Source organism: Rhinolophus hipposideros (genome assembly GCF_964194185.1).
Source record: "Rhinolophus hipposideros genome assembly, chromosome: 14".
In the NCBI taxonomy this organism is placed as follows: Eukaryota; Metazoa; Chordata; class Mammalia; order Chiroptera; family Rhinolophidae; genus Rhinolophus; species Rhinolophus hipposideros.
This window is the reverse complement of record NC_138060.1, coordinates 66793334-66820012: the sequence shown is the minus strand read 5'-3', so window position 1 is coordinate 66820012 and position 26679 is coordinate 66793334. Positions and strand designations below refer to the sequence as shown.

Here is a 26679-nt window from a genome sequence, read left to right as displayed (position 1 = left end):
TTTAAGAGAGTTCCACATAACAGTGTAACAGTTCACATCTAGGAAAGAAGTGCCAATTCCCAAATCCTCCAAGAAAAGCCTAGGGAGCCTTCATTTGGTCAAGTCCTGATTTTTGCGTTTAATGAATAACTGTCAAAAGTCCATCTGATTTCATAGTTGGTCGTGCAGGGCTGCCTTTCCCCGACCCCCATCCCTCCATGCATTCACCATGTCTCCACTGGAAACACTGTGGGGAATGGAACGTACCCCACGGCCCCTGTACCTGAGTTCACACAATCAGTCTGAAAGCTCAGGGCTTCCGCCTGTTGGGCGTCTGGTTTCGTGGACCAGGAAGTGACAATTTAAAAACCATGTTCATAATTAAGCATATATTCTGAGTGAGTGGTTTCACATTGGATTATAAAGAAAAGGAGCAGATTTGAATGGTTTTACCACCCCTAAGCTTTCCATCCAGCAAAACTACGCAGGTTGCTTATCTGTCTTAAATTTTCTAGGGTGCTGATGTACGTTAGCTCAATGTACAGTGACCACGACCTGGCTTCGGGAAGCTTGTCTGTTTTACGTGACAAGTGAAAGCCTCAGGTTCAGTCTGAGTCATGACGGCAGCCACCTGCCCCGGTGTTCTTCCCCGTCTGTGTTGATAGTGGTGGAAGTCGCATTCTTGCAGGATTCGCCACTGCTCTCATTGATTCTTTGGGCAGGGCGAACATATCAGCAATTCTTTTTTCTCATCTCCCTTAAGTGCCATAATTGACCTCTAGAGTTGGCTGGCAGATGCAGGGTTGTCTTCAAAATAATAGAAATGTTCTCATGTGCTTTTTAGAAAACGCAATGTCATGAAACAGGGTACAAGAAAAGTGGACATAAACAGGTGTCGTCCTCGGACACGAGACTCCTGCTTCATTGTCAGTAGAGCTGTCACCTGGGTCTGCATGGGGACCTGTCTCATCCGGTCCTCTTTCAGAGGAAGGTGACACACGGATGCCATTAGAGTACTTTAATATTTTTTCTCAGAAGTTTTTAAACCACAAACCTTCTGCAGTAACAAAGCTAATTACCACTGAGCCACTGTCCTCTTCACAAGGCGTCAGGACGTGCCTTGCACATCACATGCATTAGCCCGTCCTGTCCTCGCATGTGTCAGGGCAGGACTGCCCCAGGGGCGGGTTGGGGAAAGGCAGCCAGACACCTGAATTCACTTCTCCAAGCTCAGAGCACCGGGGTGGAATCCCCTCCTGTCTCCAAACCCCTAAGCTGCCTCGAAATCGAACTGATTCCAGCACATTTCAACCGAAGGAGCTGTTCTGTTCAGATAAGGGAAGGGGGAAAGAAGGGAATTGTCTCTGAATCTGAGGAATATTCCAGTCGGGTCTGTAACAATGAAACCACTGACACAATCTATTGAAATAGGGAGCTTTCCCGGGGAAACCGGTGTCCAGGACTTTACCTCCTAGAGATTCCCTGAGGAGGGCGGGCATTGCACATAGTGAAGACGGTGTGGTGCCTCGCAAGCAGGAGAGAAAGCTCACTCCCCAGAGCCGTGAGTGGGATGTGCTCACCCAGGGCCATTCACACACACACCTACACTCACACTCACACTCACACTCACTCAAACTCACACGGGCACACCCACACTTACACCCACAACCACACCTACAACTCACATTCACACTCACACCCATACTCACACAATCATACCCACACTCAAATTCACACTCAAACCCACACTCACACCCATGCTCACGCCCACACCCGCATATCCACTCACTCAAACTCACACTGACACTCACACCTACAGTCACACCCACACTGACACCCATAACCACACCTACATACACCCACACCCACACACTCAAACCCACACCCACACCTACACCTACACCAACACCCACACTCACACACACACCTGTGCACGGTTCCTTGGGACCAAAGGGACAGGGCCGCTTCCTCTGCTGACTGTTGGGCCCACGTTGTTCTTCGTTTTGTAAATTCATGAGTTTAAGCACAGTTTGAGTTGAGGGCAGGAGATGTCACTGTCAGCAAAGGCAGTGTAGGAACGAAAGGTGGCTGGACGGGGGCCTGCAGGGAACTTTGAGATGTTGAGACAGTGTATGTTGCTATGTAAAAATGGATTCAGTAATGTATTTTCCCTGAAAACTTCATTATTCAAACGCTGTTAGTAAATGTCCCTTACATTAAAAAAAGAGAGAAAGAAAAAAATGTGGCGTGAGTATAGCTGGACGTTCTTGCAATGGTATGGATGTGTTTCTGAATAAATTATGCCTCACGTTCACCTGGTACTTAAATACTCATTTTATTTTATTATTCTAAGGGTAGGTATTAGAGGATTAGGCTGATTTTCAAGGACTGGCAAAAAAAAATCGTGCAGAATGTGAGACACTTGCAGGAGGAAAGCGTGGACTCATGAAAATATCGTGGATGGGAGGAACTGGGGTCCAGAGCAGCCGGGATGTGGCTAATTGCTATTTTGACAGAAGGAGTGCAGAGGAGCAGCTGGGAGACTTGGGCTGTACACCCTGTTAGGTGCTGCGTCAGGAAACCCACAGCTAATGCTCTGCTCCCCGCTGCGTGTGAGCCGAGCATGCCATGGGCTCTGAGCCCCAGACAGTATAAGCAGGTGGCTCTGGGCCAGAAGGCAGGTAGGTATCTGAGATTTGGGGGAGGGAAGAGGTAAAGAAATAATTGTAGCTGAGAAAAAAAATGATAATTTATAAATGTAAGTTAAAAGACCTTCAGCTTCACCTCCAATATTTTTTTGCATAAGTGTATTATTTTAACCATGGCCTATCAATACAAGCAATTTGGGATAATTAAAACAGACAAATGAGATAACTGCAATTATTAAACAACAACTAATTAATGTGGCTGCATGCATATACTCCGAGAATATAGTTAGGAAGGAAAAGGGGGTGGAGGAAGCATGAATATCATGGCACATAATGATAAAAGAAACAAGTTCAGAGTCAGACAACTTTAAATTCTAATATGTCATTTATTACCCTAATGACCGTAAGCAAATTAATTAACTTCTTGGAGCTTCAGAATCCTTCCCGGTAAAAGGATGATCGTAATGCTCATCTTTAGAACATACTCAATAACTTAACAGTGTTAATAACAAGAATATTGTGAGGAAGAAAAAGCAGCATAACATAAATAGCAAAACTGAATTTCTTCCACTCAGTATAGAGCCCAACCCAAGAGGAGAAACAAACCATCAGTTAGGATCAGCCATCAACGTTTCCCAGATAATTTGGAAATCACAAGACACAGCAAGGGCCCGGTCATCCACTGGTCTGGGTTTCTTGAGGTGGGATTTTTCTGAAACCCAGTTGGCTGGATTGCCCTCTGCTGTGTCTCCTACTGAGTGGAGAAGTCACCCTCCCAGTGACGGACAAGATAGCAACTGGTTTTTCTTTTGTTTTGGCTTTTTTGTTTCCATTGGGTGGTCTAATTTTTCTAAGCAAGGGGGTGATGGTTCACCCCTTCCCACCATCCAGCTGTGAGAGAGCCCCTGGGGAGCCAGGTCTGTGCAGCTGTCCCTGGTCTCTCCTGGTGGGGAGGCAGAGGGGCTATTCTCCAGTATCAGCTTCATTAGGACTAAGAGGGGCTCAGGGCTTCCCTCTGACTTACTGTTGGGTCTTCCTGTATTATGGTTTTCAAAGTCATACAGGCAAGAAGGCTGTTCTTTCTGACCACTTCCAGTCACCCGCAGGGAGATTCACACTGGAAACCCATTGTACTATCTCCACGCATCCAGTTATCCATCCTTCGACTAAATGCACCCATTCGGCTTACAGGTGGTTAATTCTCTTACTAGAAGAAACAGGTGCTGAGAAGGAGACTATTAAAAGGGGGTTTGAAGGGCAGGCCTGCTGGACTCCAGCCCCCATGTCACGCTAGTGGCTGGCAGCTCTGTGACCCAGGAAGGCTGTGCTACTGGGCAGAACTCAGGGACCAAAGGGCCCAGTGACACAATGAGGGGTGTGCCCTGGGGGTTCTTTCCTTTCCAGTTTGGGCTTTTAAAAAGTGTGTATCATTTATTAATTGTTTTCCAGACCAACTCCACAGGTTGATTGGGAAAAAGTGGGTGGTGATCTACCAAAGGGAAGAGAAACAAAAGAAAATTATGGCAAGACTTTGAAGATCGAGAAAGTCACCTACCGGGACAAAGGAATTTACCGATGCAGAGCCACCAACTTCTTGGGATCCGCCTCTCACGACTTCCATGTTGTAATAGAAGGTACGGTCTCCGTTCCATGGTGACTGACTTGTTTTCTATTTTAAAAAAATATGCGTCCATACATGTAGTGGAACGACAGCGCTAGAGCATACGTGTTAAGACAGGCACGCCGTTTCCACATTTAACCACAGAGTGGCCACTGGATTAGATTACACTGCGGTTAACCGGTTTGTCAGTTACCGCACAAAGCCACATAGAAGGGACAGATGGCAGTGAAGATCTCGTGCTAGGGATTTGGCACAGGCCACTTCCACGATTTGTTCAACAGTCATTAAACCTAGTGTCCTCTATCACATTGTGAGAGGTATTTTTATTGGCATTTACACACGACACTGCATCATGTCAGGTCTTAAAAGAAGTGACGTTTACGATGGCAGAAAGCGTTACGGTGGCCCGGAGGGAGGCGTGGGCTGTTTCCCAGCCTGGCAGTAATCGCTCTGTCCTCCGTGACTTTATGTCACTTCCTGCGCCTCAGTTTCTTCACCAGTGAAATGAGTGAGTCAGACATATTGTTGCCTTAGCTCTTGCCTGGACGGATAAATATATATATATATGTACATATATGCATGTGTTATTTATGTGTGTGTGTATATATATATGCATATCTTGTGTTCAGATTGTATTCAATATGTGACGTATGGGGGAAGAATAGACTCTATGGTATAGACATTAATTCTGTATCAAAAGATGTGAAAACTACATTATACTCAAGTTATCTCTGATCAATAGAGGTTTGGCTCTTGTTTGTGGGCTATAGAAAGAAATAAGTAGGCAAAGAGACATCATTTAAGGGAGGCTACCCCGGGTCAGTATTGGGGCTGCTCCTGCCTGCAAAGGTTCCCTGTCCCGGGGAATTAATTGGTGGACGCAGGCTGCTCCTGAGGGTCTGATCACCCCCAGGCCTCCTGCTCCCGGGGTGATGGACGCTATTGGTCAAGTTAAAAGAGTGATCCTGCAGGTGGTCCTTATGCCTAAATGGGGGAGGAAATTGTCCCTATCAGGATTCCATTCAGGGACTGGCACTCTAGGGTTTCTACTTACATTCCAATGAAGCTTGCCTCTTAAAGCTTCAACCTGCACGAGGAAATCTATGTCAGGGCCCACAGTTTTAATTAATGGAAGAAAGTGAAGACACAAATTCCCCTTACAAGCAAACGTCAAATGACAACTGTTTCAGTCATGCTGCTGTTTGGAGTAACAGCCAGTTCCCTGGACCCCTCCCGTAACGTGTGTGATGAGTTAGGTGAGGAAGAATGGAAAACCAAAGATGGGAAAATCGTTTTCTTCCGTTCAACAGGAGCAAAACCAGATGGAGAAAGCCCTGGATTTTTCATGAGCCTCAGCCTCGGCGAACAGGGTTGTGTGTTCGTCTGCCATGAAATTATTCCTAGAGAAATCTAGGGAGGAAGTTTGAGGCTTACGTTATCGGTGTGTTTGGGCGTCATTGCTATTTCTCTGTAATCTGGCTGCCCCGCACAACAGGATGTTGTTCTGTGACCCCCTCCCCACTCAGCACAAACACAACCCACCAAGCAGACGTGTCCAATTGTTCACTGCTCCGACTCCAACTTGCTGACTCTTAGAAATCCTTCCAGATGGCTGCAGCATTGGTACGGTAGCTGAATATTTTAACAATCTGGCCACGGTTTCTTGACTGTAAGCCTGAAGCTTTCAAAAGAATTGCAAGGGTTGCAAAAAGAAAGTCAAGGATGTAAAATAAATTATTCAACTTGAAATGTTGACTATCGGACTCCACAGGAATACAGGTTTCCTGAACAAATCGTCCCCTCTATTCATAAAACAGCTATTAGCACTATTGAGATGCAAATGATGTTTTCATTAGGAACACTTAATCCTTCCCCTTAATGAGAAACTGCTAAACGTGCCCTCCCTCAGCTGTGCCATCCGCTGGCTCTTCACACATGCAAGGGAGAAGCACACTGAGCTCTAGAAGCCTTTTTTTCAGTGTGAAAGCGGCATAAATATAACTTCCATTAATCATATGGGTGCGTAAGTCCACTTTTATTCAATTTCCTTCTGCTTTCCTGAACCTCCTTTTCCCCCTTCTTTTGTCTCTTCCTTGGACTCTAAGATTCAATAATCAGGATTAGCCGCCTGGGGAAAGAGCAGTGCTGCCGTGAACTGTGGGGTCCAGCCCACTCTGAAATCGCCTCGTTCACACGCGGAGGCACGAGTCCTGTGGAGTTCTCTCTCTCTGTCCTATTTCTTCCTTGTTCCTAATGCAGCCAAACTCTGTAACTTAAGCTACAACATCCTAAACATGGAAACACACTGCATTTTTTAAATTCTATCATCTGTATAAGCAGAAACAGCCAGGATGTTTCACCAGGTTACACACATCCTTTCCAGCGGTCCCTAATATGAGTATTGTACATTTAGTTAAAAAAAATTAAATCTGAAAGTAAATTAATACACAGAATATGTTACATATGATATATTTCTATATTATATTGCGCATAATATAAGTCTATTACATCTATAAATTAATATAAATATATAAAATATGTTTTAAATATATATTAAAATGGCATCTAAACCATTATAAATCCGGAAATCAAAATATAACCACAATCACATTTGAACTGATTATTTAAAAATAAATTCCCACCAACGATCTTTATTTTGAATCATTTAATACTTTTGAATTTTCAGTAAGGGTAGTAAGCACGGACGTACTTACATGTCCATACTCGTTTTGCCTTTTAAAAGGTCATGAATTCAAATGCAATTCAGTCATTGATGTATTTAAGAAAGCTTCATTTTCAAATAACAAATCTGCTTATAAAAAGTTACAATTAAATCCAAGTTTGATGGACCTACCTTTTTTTATTTATTTACAATATAGATAGTTAATAGGAATCTGTTACTAAGAAAATGACCTCTGTATTATAAGTTTTATAGGTACCTAATGCCCTGTTTTATTTTGTTTTCCTTCTAGTGATAAAATCTAATTATCTTGCTTATTATATTCTAAATGTGCAGACACCTGCATCTCAGTTTTCAGCAGCATAAGATAAATTTATCATCTTATTTTTTAATTTACAATTATGACAAGGTGAGTAAACTTTCAACATACGTAATTTTCATCAGTTACCATATATCTTAGGATAATACGTGAAAGAAAAGGATTCCGCGATGGTGTTTTTTCTCAGAATTTTTCATTTAACCTTTCTTTTCCCTCTCTTGAGCTCAGTCCTCTCTGCAGGTGACAGGGTTGGGGGAGGTGACACCAGAAGTCCCCGTTCAGCTCTAACAGTCACAGAGCTTAAGGCAGACACCAAGAAATGAATTACATTTGTTGGCTGAGAGGAGAAATAGAAACCTCGATTTTATTATGCGTGAGGATTTAGGGAAATGTCATCATGACATAACCTCCTTTATTTTATGATTTCATTGATATATAATGGACATGTAACATATTAGTTGCAAGTGTGCAACGTAGTGATTGATGTTTGTGTATCTTGTGAAATGATCACAATATGTCTAATTAACATCCATCACCACACATAGTCACACATTTTTTTTCTTGTGATGAGATCTTTTAAGATCTTCTCTCTAGCAGCTTTCAGAAATACTGGGGGTGCCAAAAATATGTATACACATGACTTGTATTCATCTTTTGTTATAGTTATATATTGAATATTACAATTTTAATACAGCTTTTTTCTTTCTTAAAATGTGTGTACATTTTTTGGGCAACCTCTGTATAATGCAGGATTGTTAACTAGTCATCATGCTGTACCTCACATTTCCTCATTTTTACATGCTTTAAAAGCAATAGTCTTAGTTTTCTATTGAAAATATGACAATTTTCATGTTCATGGAACTTTTTTTCTAACTCAAATGTTTAATTTGTTGTGGTTTCATAAAAAGGCAAAAAAGGAAAGCATCAATACTCTCAGAAATGTACACACATATAAAAGAATCCCTTCCCCGCAGAGTGATATACAATTTATAATTTGGACTGTTGCATTTTAAACTATAGGTTGTAGATTATGAATAGGGATATTTAACTTGGGATTTAACAATGAAGTCCATGCCCTATAAAATAAATACTTCTCTTGTTGGACTTGAACTTGCCAGAGTTGTTTGTATATTTTAGTTTTCCTGGTGAATTTATAGGCATTTTCTTTTTACATAATCCCTTTTGTCCTTCTTTGTTTAAAAAAATGGTTTAAATGACATTTTTTATTTTGCAAATTCATGTACTTTGAAGACTTACCTTTTTGACTAAAAATGGCAATTGAAAAATGTCTTGGGGGAAATAACAAGCAACGCTTAATGGGAATTACTACCTGCAGGTATTGTGCAATTTTCTAGAAATCAAATTACCCAAACCATCCACACTTTAAATCTTTTATTCGCTCCTGACATAGTAACGTACTTAAGGTGACAAGACATGACAGCAATGTTTGCGCTGAAGAAAAACGTCTCGTTCTGTACTGAACCCACCTTTCAGCATTAGAATATTGGAGCATTAGGCACAGAAAGAGGGAAGTAATTTAAATATATATTTTTCCTTCATTGTTTTGAGGGCAAAAAAGCTAAACATTGCTTTTAGGCTTCCTTCTCTCCCTTCTTACCCCTCACCCCTCCAAAACAAATCTTTAGGAAATCAAGGTCCTAGATAAATAGATAGATATGAATACGGATATACAATGCTACAAGCCATTAAAGAAGAAATATTTCAAATAAGGCTGAGCACTTTAATTTTACTAAAAATTCTCAAAAACATGTTTTTAAATATCAGCATTTTCAGGCTCCTTGCTGAGGCTCGAAAATAAGCTGTCGCAAGCACCAATAAATGCTCCATCTGCTCATTCCTCCTCCATTTTCTGTTATCGAGCTAGAAACTTGTGCAGCTAAGCAGTGATTGCAGGTAACTGTTTTTAGCATGGCAGATGTGTTATCCACGCGAAAGTCCCTGTTGGAACACAAGCCCAGCGCTGAGCCCTACCGTGACTGCCACCTGCTGGTGTGTCCTGGAGGTGCAGGCCCATCACCTGGGGACATTCTGGCCCATCAAGCCGCTCATTTGCTCTTGGCTGTATTTGCAGAGCCCCCTCGATGGACGAAGAAGCCCCAGAGTGGTGTGTACAGCACGGGGGGCAGTGGCATCTTGTTGTGTGAGGCTGAAGGAGACCCTGCGCCCACCATCAAGTGGAGAGTCAACGGCTCGCCGATTGAGAGTAAGTGAGCCGCCAGTGCTGACCAGTGAGGCTGCGGCCGTGCCTGGCTGGGCCGGTGACGTGACTCACCGGGATGTGTGGACAATGGGGATGGGAAGTGGCTGGGCCAGCGGGCAGATCGACCCCGGAAATCTGAAATTACATCTTTCTAAGCCGTTTGATGCATACTTAGGTGTATGGAAAAGCTGGACGTCATATTTATACTGGTTAGGCCATTACGTTAATTTTATATGTAAAGTAAGGCACCTGAATGAGAGGGAGAGAAGATGATGGTGGCCCGTCCCTCGCCCTGTGAGTGCCGAGGACTGCGACCTTGTGGCTGAGAGCACAGGGTGTTGGCCTGTCCCTGAGACCCTGCGCTGGGCTCTGCTCTGTACAGGCACCTGCTCTGGCCGTCCTCCCGTGGTGCTCGTCTCCACGACTGGGGACGTGCACAGAGACAGAGGCACATAAACCCCAGACCCGTGTCCCCCACCCCTGGCTCCCTGCGTGTTGTCGGCCGAGTTCTAGCACCCAAGACTGGAAAACGCCCCCTCCAGGGGGCTCCCGAGAGGGACCGGGCATGGAAAGGCAGGCGGCCCAGGCCTGGCGGCTGTCCTCCCCACTGCGCGGTGCTCTGGCATGGCGCCCCAAGCAGTCCCAAAGCCCCTTCTGGAGCTAGAGCCCTGGTCATTCTGAATGTTATGGTAGGAGCACACGTATTTTGTCAACTGATTCACTCAATTAGAGTGTTCACAGTGTTGAGACGTGTATGTTTTGTGTCTTTGACGCTGGACCCACTCATGTCGAGGGCGGCATCCTGGCCATGCACTTTCCTCGCTGTGTGACCTGGAGCTGTGTACTGAGTCTTCTGCAGCTTTGGGTTTTCACTGGAACAGAGCTAATGGTGATTGGCTGAGGAAAGCGTGGTTAACCTGCTAGGATAGCGGCTCATCTGTAGGACGCTGTGGTGGTTTATAAGCTCAGGGGCCGGGCTGCCCGTGTTTGTGCCCATTCAGCCCCGAGTGACAGGGCGTGTCACTGACCACACGTCACCGTCTCCAGGGTGGTTACGTGGATGAGAGGACACACCAGGCACAGGGACGCTCCTTGTGTATCGCCCTACACCGCGCACGGAGCGAGCGCTCAGGGGACCTCAGCCCCGTCCTCAGTGTCCCCCCATCTGAGACGTTCCCCTCAGCTCCGCAGAGGACAGAATGAGAAATGAAACGGGGCTGTAGGCAGGTCAGAGGGGAAGGGAAACAACCGATGTGTGTGAAGAACGGTAAGGACCCTAAGACGTCACATCACACACCTGATGTCTGAATGGCGCTTGCTTGTCACGGGAACAGGGTTCTCATGTTGCTTTGAAGCTGCAAATGAGTCTTTGACAGGAGGCACCGGTGCTCATATCTGACGGACTGAGCCTTTACTTCAGTAAGATTCCTAGGTGGTGGCCCATTGTGGGCACTGGCCTGGCGGGAGGGAGCTAGCAGGGAGGACAGTGGATGGGCACTGCTGTCCTGGGTGTCGCTCTCCTGGGCGTCCAGGCCACACACCAGCAAGTACACAGAGGGGCTGCGGGTGGTCCGGGCGACAATGGCTGGCGATGGGGACGTAGCATAAGTTCAGGTGCAACAGAGCTGCTATTTCATTTTGAGGTGACGAGAGTGAGGCCCCTGAGGTCATTTGTTCTGAGCAGAGACCTGCCAGTGGTAAGGGAGGGGTCCCTGAAATATTTGTGAAACACCTGGGTCCGGGGGTCAGTGGGTGCAAGAACCTGGGGACGCATGGAGCGTAGACGAGATGCGAGGAGCCCAGGGTGGATGGGGCGGGCAGTGCCAGGACAGGGCACTGTCGGGAGGGACAGGGCCATGCCACCTGCAAAGGGGAGAGCCCCAGTAGGGGCTTGGGTTTTTTGTAGTAACATGGGCAGGTCGTCGAAGGGGGACATGAGCTAATCCATTAGCAGAAGAGACTTCCAGCCTCTGAATGGAGAACCGACTACACGGTCTCATCTGTGCCCCTCAGTCACATTCCCAGCTAATGTGTTTTCCTCCCACCTCTTGTTTGTAGTGTCACAGCAAGGGGGGGGACTGGGCGTTAGAAATGAGGCCAACCTGTGGGCCGTGTAACTCTCCTTCTCTGGAACCAGTCCCCTCACCTCCGCCATGGCCATGTTTCTGCTGATCCAGGAGGTCCGAGCAGAGTTCATGAGATGACACGTGCCACATCCACGGACGCTTTTGGTCCTTAATGAAGGACCAGAAGTGTCAGGTCTTCTCACGTCCAACATTTCCAGAATTGCACCTGGACCAGGAGTGGGGCAGAATTGTCAGGAAGGAGAAACCATGGCCCCTGTTTTCTAAGCCTCTCAAGGAGGGAAAACGACATATATAAGCTACACACCTGGGGTGGTTGAATAGCAAGCACCGCACTTGAACGGTGTAGATTAGAAAATTCCAGAAGGGCAGAGAGATGAAACACAGGAGTAGGTGTGTGTGGCCGCAGCCAGGGGCCGAGGGTTGGAGGTCAGGCTGTGTCGGTCATGACATTTATTCCGGGCTCTCTCAGGACCTAAATTTACAAGAGCCGTGACCTTCAGATCCCAGTGGGACTTGAATGCGAAACAGAAGATCTGGAATCTGACTTCAGGGTGTGGATAGAGAGAGGCAGTGAGCGAGAGACAATAGATATTTTGGCAATCAATATTAATTTGAAGGAAGATTGAAACTGCAGAAGGGTCTGGAAATAAAAACCCGGGATTGATGTTAAGAAAGTCTAATGAATTGGCTTCAATGAACTATTATTCCCCCTAAACTGGTCTTAAAATATAAATACTGTGTGACATCCTCAACAAATGGTGTATAAATATTTTATGTCCTATTTTTTATCAAACTGACACTGTGTGATCTCTTGCAGAAAACCCATTTGCTGGTGATGTTCTCTCCCCCAGGGAGATCAGCTTTACCAACCTGCAGCCGAACCACTCTGCCGTGTACCAGTGTGAGGCGTCCAACCCCCATGGAACCATCCTCGCCAACGCCAATGTGGATGTTGTAGGTGAGCGAGCCGCGAGCAGGCTGCCCTCTCGTTGGTCCTAAGGGGCAGCACTCAAGGTCACACACGGCACTGAATGTTTGACACAGAAACGGGCAAAATCAAAGCACCTTTCCTCTTACATGTGGGCATTAACTTCATACTAAAGTGAGACTTTCAGAAATGTACTGAATTTGGATACGTTTTGAATCCAAGAATGTACACCGTGGCATTCAACTGTTTTCTCATTGCATCAGAGCAGCGGGCGTGGGGCATGGTAATGGGCACATGTTGTTTCTCACATGGAAGTTTAACTGTGTGATTTTCAAACAGATGTCCCTCCACTGATACAAACTGAGGACGGAAAGAGCTATGCAGCGGTGGTTGGCGCCAGCACCTTCCTACACTGCAGGTTCTTCGCGTCCCCCGAGGCGGCCGTGTCCTGGTAAGCTGGGCAGGGCTTCTCAAGAGGATGCCAGCTATAGAAATGCCCCCTCGTTTCCTCCACCATCATTTGACGGACTGCACTGTTTCCATGTCACACGTGAACCCCACGCCTCTGAGAAATCAGGTCGCTAAGTTGGTCACTTCCGTCTCTGGAAGCATTGACCGGATCTCTTGGGGTTTCTTGCATGGGGAAAGTGGAAAGCTACCTGTGCTCACAAAGGAAAGCAAAGAATTGAAATGATCACGAGAATGATTTTATCGGGGGAGTTGGTTATCATTTGGGGTTTATCTAAGGTCGCGTATCCCTTTATTGTGTTGTTTGGGACAGAATCTAAATAATTCTCTAAGCCTGCACCTCGTTCTGTACACACAGGCTTAAAATGTCTCCAAAGCATGTTTTGAATTTAATTTCAATGTACTGATGGCTTAGTCAGTCCAAACACACCTCTGCGTGGTCTGCCGTGCTTGTCACCTTACTACACACGTGGGCAGACCGTCTGGAAGTGACTCTGCCATCTGGGGAAGGGCTGGGATGGGAGCTGGGAGAGCGAGACGGGGCCCGCAGTGCTGGGGAAACCCTGCCCGGCTCCAAACTGTTCGTGTGGTTCTTGTGGCTGTTCATCGCAGTAGTTTTGATTTCTGAAAATACTCCATTAAAATGTGATTTATCTTGATTATGGACATTTTTTGGCGCCCTTTTACGTTTTGCCTCTGAGGCCAGTGTCCCACTCTCCTCTGTCCTCAGTGAAAGCAGCAATGTGTTCTGTAGACCTTTAGCTCCAGCGGCCTATTACTGTGACATGTGCAGGGAGTTCACGCTGTGGCAACAGTACCTGGGGACAGATGACTGTGGGAAGGTGACTCGAGCTCCAGCAGGTAGACGCGGTCCCCATGCCCACCCAAGGGGGACATTGCGTTAGGTCTGCTGAGAGGGATAAGCTTGAGTGACATTGGCAGGTACCAGCCCGCCACGCGCCCCGTGGGTTTACACCTTCTGTATCCACAGGGAGAAGGTGGAAGAAATGAATCCGCTGGAAGGCAGGCGGTTCCAGGTCCACGAGGACGGCACCCTGCAGCTCGACGGGGCTACCGAGGATGACGCTGGCCAGTACTCGTGCTGGGTGGTCAACGCAAAGGGGAGGGCGGTCGTCACGGCCAGTCTGGATGTTCGAAGTAATTTTAGTTTTTACTCTACATGAATTCTCCCATGGGCTCCCTTTGTCTTTGTTTTCCCAAATGAAGTCTGATTTACGTTAGAGCACTTGTTGAAGTTCCTCAGGCCTGTTCACCCCTCCTGGGCTATGTTTTGTCTGAAAGACCATCTGAAAATGAGAGGACACACTGATGGTGTGTACACGGCTTTCTATATGATTTTAAGAGGAAGTAGTTGTTCTTGGTGTGACTGGCAGGTTCCAGACATGCCCCCCTGGGGTATTTCTGTAACTCTGTTGTATTTCAATAACCAAGCAGCTTAACATTGGCCGTAATCAACTCTTAGAGCTACAAGTTTCACAGACACACTTAGAAAAGTGCGGCTTCATGGAGCCCAGGCGTGAGAGGATGGGAAGGTCTTTTGTCCCGTCTTTGAACCGTGAACAGCTTTGTATTTTCTCTGCACAACCAAGTCCTGGGAAGCCCCTAAGAGCCGCTTGCATCTCACTGACATTTTGATTTCAGAATTGCTGAGAAAATCCTTTTCAGGACAGCACACAGACCAGAAAGGGCCTGCAGCCTGTGTGGAGGTCATGTCTCCTGTGACGTGCAGAGCTGGGGCCCCCTGCCCACCGCTTAGGGGACAGAGCACACGTTCGCTCAGCTATCTGCTTTCACTGATACCTGCACACCCGCCCGCCACACCTCCCCTCCTTTCTTCTCTCAGCCCCTTTTCTTCTCTTCTGCCTCATATTTGTTTCTTTCTGTACCCTGCTATCCAACACGCCAATCACACGGGCTGTAGTTTTAAGGCACATGCATCTTCCCCGGTGGTGTCTTCTCTCTGATGTGGCTGCATTTTCAGGTGTCGTGTACAATTTTAAAATGTCCTTGAGAGTCCAGGAGATGATTCTTTTTATACTTCATAATACCAGCCTACATCAAAGTGAAGCCACTCAGCCAGGTTCAAAGTCAGGCGGGGGAAGCCAGCCATCCATCCAGACGAAGCTTCACATCCCTGAGCCCCACACTGTGCTGGGCCCACAGGGGACCCCAAAACCGCTTGTCACCACAGAGGTGGTCACTGCAAGACTGCTCAGGCCATTCTTGTGTCCGTTTCCTTGTTAAGGAATAAATAGAAATCCCATCAGTGAAAGATTAAGGACACAGTTTTTGCATATACATGATGAATGTCAAAAATTAAAACAGGGATGTTACGGTTGAATGAGGGGCCCATAGGCTAGTGGTGGAAAGAAGAGCTGAGGGCTCTGCCTGACGCGGGTTCCAGCCCCAGCCCAGCCTCTCTGCGGTCAGCAGCTTTGGCGTCCTTGCCTACTTTCTTTTTAGCCTTAAATGCTCTTGTCTATAAAGTGGAAATATTAATATTCATAGAATTGTTATAATAATTAAATGTTGCAATGACTAAACATACTTGCCGAGCCTGGTAAACAGAGTCGGTGCCACTGAATGGTATCTGTTACCGTTTTCCCCCGAAAATAAGACCTAGCTGGACAATCAGCTCTAATGATCTTTTGGAGCAAAAATTAATATAAGACCCGGTTTTATTTTACTATAAGACCGGGTCTTATCTAACATAATATAAGACTGGCTTTAATTTAGAATTGGGAGATGTTTAATAATTCATTTAAAATTAACTCAAGGTTATTAAAACTAATAATCTGTAAGTTGTGCCCGGCCTCCTGATAGTCCGTTTCATTAACACTTTCAGTTTTTAATCAGGGTAGATAGTGAACATCAGAACATGACTGTGGAGCTGGAGGTCAGCTGGTGAGAGCGTGCCTGAGAGGGTCACAGTGTGACCAGGTACCACCTCGGGGTAAAGTATATGTTCCTGACATGGCCTCTGAAAGTAGGACCATGTGTTTTGAGACAATCGTCAGAAAGCAGACATTTGTCACGACAGCCGTGGTACCAGCGTTTGAGCTCTGTGTGTGGACACGGCTAATTTACTTTTAAAATATCACGCCACCTCATTCCACAAGAATTCCGCAAGTGTACACTGAGCGCCTCCTGTATGCATCCCCTCTAGGCCCTGGGGTGCTCTGGTGCCGTGAAACAGGCCTTCCCGGGCCTGCGCCCAGGTCCCCCACCTTCTTGGGGACAGGGCACCTGTTCCTGGGCTCCACCATTAGCCGACCCCACTAGTAACACACGCAACAAAATAAAAGCCACTGATTTTCCTTTTTTCTTTATGGTACTTTGGTCACATTTCCAGAAGCACTAGAAGAAGAAATTGTACTGTGTTCAGCATCTGGAAGCATTTGTTGGCTCACATTCTCCTTTCCCCCCAAGCCCGGGAAGTACTGATGGAAATCGCTAAGCTGTTAATTACTGTTTCCACTCGAATTTTGTTAGTTGCCCAGGCTTGTGTGGGAAGAAGACAGTAATGATGTGTGATGTCAGGAAATTGCAGTGCGACAAGCATTGCGTGAGATTTTGACTTATGTGGACACCTGTGGGTGACCCTGTGGCAGACACGTGACCACGTAAGCTGTGCTCGCAGTGCTAACTGGTGTCTTTGTTTGGTACAAACAGATGCTACAAAAGTTCGCGTTTCTCCTGCGAGTCCTCGGGTCCCCACGTCGCACACCCTGGAATTGCACTGTGAGAGCCAGTGTGACACCCACCTGAAACAAAGCTTGAGGTTATCCTGGAGCAAAGATGGAGAAGCCTTTGAAATGAACGGCACAGAGGATGGCAGGTGGGTGAACGCTTACGATAAAAAACAAGTGAAACATGTTCACACCGAGTTAAAATACTGGCCTCCCTCGATGAAGCTCAGTCTTCGCGATGACACTGAAAAGTCATAGTTACCTGTCTCACTTTGCTCTCACGTGTGTATGTCCTTGTTTTGGTGACCAGCTTTCTCTGTCATGTGTATCGTCCTGCTCGTGCCTGAACCAGAAGTCATTGCAGGAACTCCAGGCATATTTATTGCTTGGTGCTCAAAAACAAGAAAATAAAACATTGGAAAGAGGAGGAGACAGCCTAGAGGGGGCTGCCCACTGAATTTTCGGGTTCTTAGTTACCAGACACTGCCGGTGTGACGCTGCCATCTCCACAGCCAATGCCCACCCCACCCCCACACTGGTGCTATCGATGAGCCCAGCCTGCCATGTCCCCTCACCTGCCAGCCCCAGGAGTCTGTCCCGTCAGCAGAACCCGAATCACACCCAGAAGGAACCCTTCCTGCCAGAAAATGTTGCCAAGTCCCTGTTTGCAACTTCCAGCCCGTGTCGCGAGGATATAGAGAAAGTCTAGGAGAAGGAGTGTAGAAGGAAGTGTGAATGGATGTCCAGTAGCCTTAGACAACACGAAGTATGTCAGGAAAGGAAATTGGTGTTTCCCGAATGCCCACATAGCCTCTGAGAGCGGACAGAGATCAGCTGTTCTCCTTTTGTATCTCACCAAGCGGGTTGGCACTGGGCACCCTGCTGCCCACTGTCCCTGCACCATCACTCTGGAGAAGGACACTTGGACGTCTTCACCTAGGACCTGTGCTCCTTAGACCAGCAGCGGAGTCCTAAGAAAGAGCATGGACTCAGGAGCCCAGTGGCCCGGGTTTGAACCCTGTTCTGTCACTCTGACCTTGGGTAAGCAGCTGAACTCCTTCCTCTGCACCTTAGTTTTACATTCTACGTACAACATAGTTTGGTTAAAACAAATGTTAAAGGCACTTTCCTCAAAGAGTTTCTAGAAGTTGACACATCAAGTGCCTAGAAATTATGAAGTACTGAGTGCAGTTTGGTCTCTGTGATTCCTGCCCTCACGTCTCCTCCAGTGGCCAGTCTCATTTCTGTGACCTGCTTGGCCTTTCCTGGTGGCGTGTGTGAATGTGTGCATGTGTGCATTTGTTTGTGTATGTGAGTGTGCATGAGTGTGAGTGTGTGCATGTGTGTGAGTGCATGAGTGTGTATGTGTGCATGTGTGTGAGTGTGCATGTGTGTGCATGTCTGTGCATAAATGTGTGTATGCATGAGTGTATGCATGTGTGAGTGTGAGTGTATGCATGTGTCTGTGTATGTGTGAGTGTGTGTGAGTATATGTGTGTGTGCATGTGTGTGAGTGCATGAGTGTGTGAGTATGTGTGCATGCGTGTGAGTGTGCATGTGTGTGCGTACACGTGTGTGCCACCTCTACATGAAGGCCTCCGCCCAGCCTCATACCTCGCCCCACGTCACCCTCCGAGACACGTAAAGGTTTGTACAGAGGCAGCATAGGTCTGGCAACCAGGCATCACTGAAACGAGAGATTAATTCTTGTTCCCTGAGAGGCCACTGCTGCAGCAGACATCTTAAGCCTTCCGTTAGATCTCAGTGGGTTTGTTAGCGGCTCAGATCCCGCAAATTTTCCTCATTTGTCAGTACTGTCCAGTGATCGGGGTCTTGCATTTGACCCCTGAGCTACAGCCAAGAAGGGAATGGGTGATGTGAGCCCTGAAGGCACAGCAGCTCTGGGGCCCAGCTTTAGTTTCTGCCGGATGCTGGGCTGACCCTCAGGTGAGCCTCTGCTCGTCAGTGACCTAACAGGTGACACGGATGGGGGGGCGGGAGAGTAGAGGTCCCCGGACTGGCGAGGCCACACCAGGAGCAGGCAGGTGAGGTCACAGGCGTCGCCGAGCTCCCGTTTCTCACCTCTGCTCAAACACTTCTCCTCATCCCCACACTGAGGGCCAGAAGCTTCTACCTAGAAAGAGGTAAACTTCTGATCAAAAGGCATGTGGAGAACACTGAGAAGTGAAAACTCCTGTCCCCTGCCGCGTGGGACAAGCATGGGGCCATTACGCCCAGTGCGTGCTCACGTCTGTCACTTTCCCTCATTAGCCCATTAGGAAGGCCGAGAGCTCCCAGGAATTCCCTCTGGATTTCGAGCCTGCAGGTGGCCCCAGGCCAAACACCATGGTTAGGGGGGAGGGACTGGAGGGTGGCCGTGAACGGAAAGCCTATTTAGAATGTGTACCGTGCTCAGCAGGTGTGGAGGGGGCTGTTGGTGACTACTGGCAGAGCCCAGGACAGAGTCCTGCGGGAGAGACTGGGGAGAGAGAGGGGGCTGTGCGGGTTTGAGGAGAAGGTGGTGGGCCGAGGGTGGAGGGTCTGGGGGGACGGCTGTTTTCCCTCTGAAATGGCAGCACCTGCATGGGGGACCTCACCGATATAGAGGCAAAGTGAGAAACCATCACAGAAGGTAGAGGCTATGAGCGGGGAGGGTCCCTCCTGCAGATGCCGGAGGGGCAGGGGTTGGGGCATTAAAGTGTCCCCGCGAGCTCCGTGACTGCTGCTGACCCAGCAGGGGCACCACGTGGTCAGTGTTGCCAGCAGCAGCCTGTGAGGGACACCTGCCAAGCTGTGCACCAGTCACTTCACGTGCTCCGCCATTTTCTCCCGAGAAACACTGCTGTCCCATGTTGTAGACAAGGTGAGTTAGGCCCAATGTTTCAGTAAAGGGTCCACAGGTCGTAACTGGGGGTACTGAGCCTCCAGCCCCGGGCTCCCAGGAGAGAGTCGCTTTGGCAGAGGTCCTGGCAGGACTTGGTTATGACACGGACACGATGGGGCGAGACACCGTGGAGGGTGAGGGAGACGCACGCGGCCGGGGCGGGCAGGCGAGGGTGCCCGGAGGGTTGGGGTCACAGCAGGCTTCTTGGGTGAATGCAAACCGGAGAAGATTGGAGGGATGGAGACAAAGACAGACAATGGGTCTCATGAGACCGCACGGGGGCCACACGCCCTAGGCGTCACAGCCAGGTGGCAGGGCCTGGCCCCACGTCTAGAGGTATCAATTGTGAACCTAGACGGAGGCCACACGTCGTATGTTTAATAAGCTCCCGAGGTCACAACCCTGAGGACCAGTGGTCGCTCTGCCTGGACGAATTGGAGGCCCTGGGGTGGGTGTGTGAGGTTCAAAGTCACCGGTTCTGGGACACGTGTTACCAAAACGTTGCCCTTTTGTTCTGGTTGATGCAGCCCCGTGCCAGCTGGCAAATCCGGCAGGAAGACGGTGGGTAAGATCAGCTCCCACAGGTCCCCGACAGCCCTGCGTGAAGGGCTGACTGAACGGTCTCTCTTCTCCTGAGCAGTAAACGCTTCTGCAGTTGCCAGCACGCGCAGCCCTCCGATGTTGTGTCCTGTGGACACGCAGCTGACGTGGCCGGGTGCACAGCCGTGTCCTGGTTAGGACTGTGGTGAGACTGTTGACGAGCAGGACCAGGTAGTGGCATCAGCCGCCGCCCAGGATTGCTGTGGGAACAAGCCGCTTTGTCTACACTCAAAGGGCAGGTGCAGGTTAGATTTCACTCCAGTTTCAAGTGGTTTTCTACAGTTCAAACTTCTCAGCACTTCACAGGAGTTTCACATTAAACACCTCCATTATGGAAGACTTCCTCTCCCTTCCCACAGGACGACAGTATTTATTCCAATAAACAGCAAACTGCGGTGAATATACTTCAAAGTTAATGGAACGGTATTGGGAAAACCACGTGTGCAGTTACGTTAACATTACCTAAGTCGGACAAAGGGTCTGATTCATATTAAAAATGTCCATGTAGTGAGCTCGATGAAAAGTCAGCAAAAATAGAACAAATGATAAACAGCTACGAGCTGCAGAAAGAAGCGCCTGTCTGCCACCTGCTGTTCAGATCAATCCCATAGGACCCTCAGCAGATCCTGACGTGCTTCTGCTCGTGCTGGAGGCCGAAGGAAGCGACCCTGGCAGGGTGGGGACTGCAGCTCGTGCACTCCGGCTGCTGGAACTGGGGGGCCCAGAGCTCTGCCTGTGTAAGGAGCAGCCCACCTGGTCCTGATCCTAATGGGGGTTCCCGAAACATCCACTTGAGTAAGAATTATTCAAATGTGTCGGAGCTGTTGTCAGGCTGGTACGGTCTCCAGACTCACCAGGGGACACAGGTCCAACCCTGGCGCTGGCACTGCACACGCTTGGATTTGGTCATTCAAACCAACACCGAACAAACCTGGTCCTTTCCATGCTGTGTAGACGTGGTAAACTTGAGCAATGCTTTATCTCCAGTTTCCACTGGTGGCGTTCTCCAGTAAAATCTGCATGCTATGAAGATGTGTTTTTTTTCTTCTTTCTTGAATGGCTTTCGATGGGGACGTACGTTTGTGAAAGATCACGTTTCTCCTGCTAGTGCTGTTTTACTCTCCTCATCCTCATGCTTCTCCCTGCAGGATCACTATCGACGGAGCTAATCTGACCATATCCGCTGTCACTCGGGAGGACCAGGGCATTTACGCCTGCTCTGCTCAGACTGAGCTCGACAACGTCACTGCTGTCACCCAAGTGACCATCCTGGGTGAGTGCACCCAGCAGTGAGGGCACTCTGCTCGTTTCCTTTCCATTGCTGGTCAAACCCACTGTTCTCACACAACTCAGTCTCTACGTATAACTTGCTAGTTTGATTTTTCAATTAAATAGTAACCCACTTTCCATACTTTCTCCTCTTCCGTCCAAGAAGTTGGTGAATGCTTAATCCCCTTCTCTGGGTAGTGGGAAGTAGGTGGCATCTCGGCCACGACACCTGAAGCTTGCCTGAGTTCCCAGAGCATGGCAGCCGCCCTTTCCTGGTGTGCAGAGAAGTGAGGCTCAGGGTGGGGGCGGCTGGTGTGCAGGGCTCAGGGTGGGGGTTCCTGGGGTTGCACAGTGGTCATGCTCTCAGCCAGAGGCAGGGTGGCAGGGCCTGCAAAGGATCTGCAAGGGGATACCTTTCATGTATTTTTCAAGTGACAATGCTAATTAGAAGGCAGTGTGCCCCCCTTACGAGGCAGTCAGTGCAGTTGCCCCTCTCGTCACTGTGTTTAAGGCTCTTGGGCCGTCTGCAGGGTGTCTGTCCAGTCTCCCCCCTGAGTAACCGCCAGCTCTCTGCTCTGGAAAGCTGACCTGTACGCATGGCATCCATAGGCCGCCCACCCTCAAGCTGTGTGCAGCCCGTGGTAGCCCTGGCAGCACAGGGTGGGTGTGTGTCCTCCCCCTGCCCGGGCTGGCTGTGTCCCAGCGCCACCTGTCCCGGAGGCCCTCCCCACACTTCTCTCCCGTGGGGTTCCAGTAACTGCTCCTCCCACCCTGGATATCCAGCCAAATCTTTTAAAAGACTCTTTACTGAAAACTCCTTGAACTATCTGGAATTGTGTGACTGATACAGACATTTTTATGGTTTTCTCCTAGAATTCTGTTCAGTCTTTCTCTTAGTCTGTTGTTATTCCTCCAAAGTGTCTGGTTTTGCCTACAATTCTTTATCAGGTGTCTGGACTAATCGTTATTAGTAGTAGGCTCTGGTTGCTGGGGTGCACAGGCAAGTGGCAAACGGTGGGGTGCAACTTGCAAGGAAAGCATTCAGTCCCTTTGGAGGAGGCTGGTAAGGCGTGAGCGAGCAGGCTGGCTGAAGTGCTTCCCATGGAGCGAGGCCGCCGTGTTTCAGGTGAAATGAGTGGCCCCCAGGTCAGGTTCCACCTAAATAATCCTAACAATAACAGCAATAATAATGATAAGGGGGAGGAGGACGAAGGAGAAAAAGTTGTTCCCAGGTGGTGGAAGGTACGGGTTTGCTTCCGTAGAATTGTTCCTTGTGATGAGATGTTTGGGCACAGGAATTCCGGCTACTGCACAGGACAAGCAGGCAGGTTCAGTCCTCTGGTAACTACCCCAGTCGTAATTCACCACATGAAATAGTTCCAGGGGAAGTGGACTTTCTCCCAACGCACAAGTGTGGGAGACACGTGTCTGGACACGAGTGCAGGGAGAGGAGGTGATCGTCGTGTTACCTTTGGCTCCATATGTGACGTACCATTCAGGGTCATTTCCATGAACAAGGTCGAGAGGAGCTCTCCCAGGAATTCTGAGCAGTGGCCGCGAGCAAGGATTGGTTCCCAGGTGGCACGTGCCGCCTGAATCTCCTCGTAAAGTGTATATTTCAGTCTCATAATTAGGCTGCCATTTTCCAGAACCATTAAACTTTGATCATTTTAAATAAATAGTGGCCATGCTGACATGTACTATTCATACGTGAGAGAATTACCAATTACTAATAGAATAAAAGTAAAATAAAAACAAATTCTGAGATGGCTGCATTTTCTTAACCACTTCTTGGAGTGTATGCTCTCATTTTCAGGCCAGTCTCTGGCTCCCATCCCCGTAACGACCAGTAACACATAACACATCCATGCGAAGCTTCTAAAAGTCTTTTTTTCCTGGAAAACAGTTTTTAAAGCATGTATTTGGCCCATTTCAATCGAGACTTTCCAAAGTCGTAAGCATCCTTTAAGAGAATCTTTCTTCTAAGTGTCAACAGCATTCAGCCATTCTAGCTCTGCAGGCTTCTTGGACGGAGCAGGTTTGGATGTCACATGCAGCGGGTTGCATGCGCGGCTTCAGGGACTTCAGAAATGAGGGCTTTAGTGAGTGCTGGGACGGCCAGTTCTCTGAGCGCAGGGATTAGAAACCTGCTGACAAAACTTCTGATGTAAGGCACCAACCACGTTCCAAAATAAATGCGTTCTCTTCTGCATTGAAAATATGGTTTTTGTCCATATAAATATCCAGCCATCGACAGATGCTTGGGGGGGGGGTGACAGAGGTTGCTGCCCGTGGAGGAGGACGAGTGTGGGAAGGTCGATGATGTGGCTGCTATCGTCTCCTTGGAGAAGAGACACGTGTCCGCGAGGGTATGGGAGAATTGCAACCAAATTTTGGAAGAAGAACCATGAGGGATAAGATGTCTTTTTGCTGTTGCTTTTACTGTAGAAATACCATAAATGGCCATGAGCATCAACACTCTTAAAATTAGTCATCCCCAGCTGAGTTTCCTAGTTTGGGCGTAACATTTTCCAGGGCCAACCCTTCCTCTTCTAGCACAAGAGGCCTGCCCACTCCTGGTTAGAGCCCAGGTCCAGAGATGGGGCCAGCACAGCCCCCCAGGAATGCTGACATGGGGCCAGAGCGGCCCTGGACACCTGGCCGGTGGTGGCCGTGAGCCCCAATAGGGAACAGACGTAGAAGAGTCTGCACTGGGACCAGGTCCTGACGGCCGTGACATGTGGACACCTGAGCCAGCAGACGGGGCAGTGGGAGGGGGGCTGCTCCGTGCCTGGGGTGGGCTGGGGACAAAGGCCACTCCAGGTACTGTGCTCACGTTCCCTTTCCTTTGACCAGATGTCCCGGACCCACCCGAGCACCTGAGCTTGTCCGAAAGACAGAACAGGAGCGTCCGGCTGACGTGGGAAGCTGGAGACGACCACAACAGTGACATCAGCGGTAGGGGTGCCTGGGACGGCGTGTCACTTACACCCCGGGTCACCGTCCACCTGAAGGCCACTGTTACCAACTGTCCTTCTTAGAACACCCGTTAGACCTTCGCTTCTGGGTATAAATCTTAGGCTAACTTGAACATCCCCAGTCGGTTCTAATTGCTTTCCATGTCTGCTGCCAGAGTACATCGTGGAATTTGAAGGGAACAAGGAGGAGCCCGGAAGGTGGGAGGAACTGAGGAGAGTGCAGGGAGAGGAGACGACAGTCGTGTTACCTTTGGCTCCGTATGTGACCTACCAGTTCAGGGTCATTGCCGTGAACGAGGTTGGGAGGAGCCAGCCTAGCAGGCCATCTGACCGTCATGAAACACCCCCAGCAGGTAAGTGGCTTCTCGTCTGGTTTCTAAGAAAACATTTAGTTGGACCCACCTTTGAATATCTAAAAAGAAAAACCAAGATTGCTGGAGTGGTCTAGGATCTTAGATCCTTCACAGTCCAGAGCTTGAAAAATTCTGTAAACTGATAGACAAGACTCCCGTTACACCTGTCTTGTAAGTACTGAATAAATGTTTGATGCAGAGCAGGGGACCAGGAAGGTACACGGGCAGACAGTTACTCTGGGTACCTTCTGATAACTAAATATTATGTTAAAATCAACACAAAGGAAGTTCTACGTTGAAGTTCCATATATAGAGGGCAGTCAAGGATTCAGCTTTCTGAAATTAAACTTCTGACTCATTATAGGCACCTTGTTAAATTTTCATTGTATCTGACGATTTTCATCATATCTGACCTATCTGACATCGTTCATTTTAGGCAACTAGTGTACTTTTTGTAGCTCAGTGTCTCTCTAAAGCTCTAAATGTCTGTGGTGACACCAGGGATTTGGACCCAGGAAGTCAATACAGGCTGGGCCACCCCTGCAGCCCTGACGGGCGGTGCCAGGGGCCGGGTGCAGCCACACCCACGGCACCAGAGGCAGGACAGGTGCCTTCATACTTTGAGCTGCTCCCGGGGCGACTGGGACCCTTTGCTTTCTGGCTTCCACGTGCCGCATGCTGCGGTCTGTCACACGGCTGATCTCCACCGGCCTTTGGACCTCCTATTCTTGTCTGTTCCTTTGAGTTCCATTTGAAGCCTGGCCTTTGAGAAACAGAGGGACAACATCACAGTTAATTAAAGCCTTTTTAAAGTCTAAATTAAAGTCTAAATTCCAAAGACACTTTTCTTTGCTTAAATCTCGAGAATAATAGTGCTAAAACGTGTTACCGAGTGGGCACTGCCATCCTTTGCTAATAACATGGTACTGTTTCCCCGGGAATAAACATGCTAGGACATAAGTCCCCTTGGGGACTGAGGAAAAGCAAGTAGAGGTAACAACTGAATCAGACACTTATGTGCTCTGAGTTATACCTGGCGCTAAGCTCCCCCCACCCCGAGCCCTTTCTAATAAAGTAGATTTATCTCAATGAATTTCATGGACACATTACCTGCTGCTTCCTATTTCTTGGCCCTAAACTTGGCTGTTGACATTAGTACCTGAGGGTAGTTATAGTAGCTTAGAGGCAGTTATTCACAACATACATTTCTGATAATAATTATAATGGAAAAAGGAAAGGAGGTTTAAAAATATAAAGAGCAAGTTTAAAATTAAGATAGGTAAAGTAAACCATCTACTCTCCATTGAACAATCACTCCAAGAACACTACTCCTTTAAATACAATACACATTTTAAGGCTGCCTTATGAGAGATAATAGATGTGTTAACTAATCTTTTTGTGGTACTCACTTTGCAATACATATATATAACTATGCAGTGTATGTACATATTTGTATATATACATGTATGTCAAATCATTACATTGTACACCTTAAACTTACACACTGTTATGTGTCAATTACATCTCAATAAGGCTGGGGGATCAGGAGGGGAAACTGCCTTAAATTTTTTTAGGAGCTGAACTTGATAGAAATGAATAAATGTATCAAAGGTATTTAAATTTTCTGTGGGGGTGGGGAGACAGTAAGATGATTTGTGTATGGACCATACAATGGGGAAAAATAATTTTAATGCTTGTAATTTTTCAGCTCCAGACAAGAATCCACAAAGCATAAGAGTCCAAGCCTCTCAGCCCAAGGAAATGATTATAAAATGGGAGGTGTGTATTGTTTAATGTGTTATGTGTTTCTTTGTGTTCCTTTTTCCTCTTCTTTTCTGCATACTAAGTATAATGATAGAAAATGTTCTTTATGTTTTAAGAACAAAGAAATAAGACTTTCATATTTTATTACATTTTATAAATATGTTGTATTT

General features: G+C 47.8%; 1 protein-coding gene across 1 annotated transcript in view; it reads left to right on the top strand.

The window, feature by feature from the left end:
* The window catches only part of CHL1 (cell adhesion molecule L1 like), a gene marked incomplete at its 5' end in the record, with an annotated part of 151987 nt that overhangs the window by 105636 nt on the left and 19672 nt on the right, over positions 1–26679 (top strand). Inside the window, 10 exon segments of the mRNA XM_081073319.1 lie at positions 4077–4261; positions 9340–9471; positions 12373–12513; positions 12823–12934; positions 13943–14109; positions 16645–16810; positions 21294–21418; positions 24271–24372; positions 24548–24745; positions 26454–26524. Of these exon segments, the coding sequence (XP_080929445.1) occupies positions 4077–4261; positions 9340–9471; positions 12373–12513; positions 12823–12934; positions 13943–14109; positions 16645–16810; positions 21294–21418; positions 24271–24372; positions 24548–24745; positions 26454–26524 (1399 nt within the window).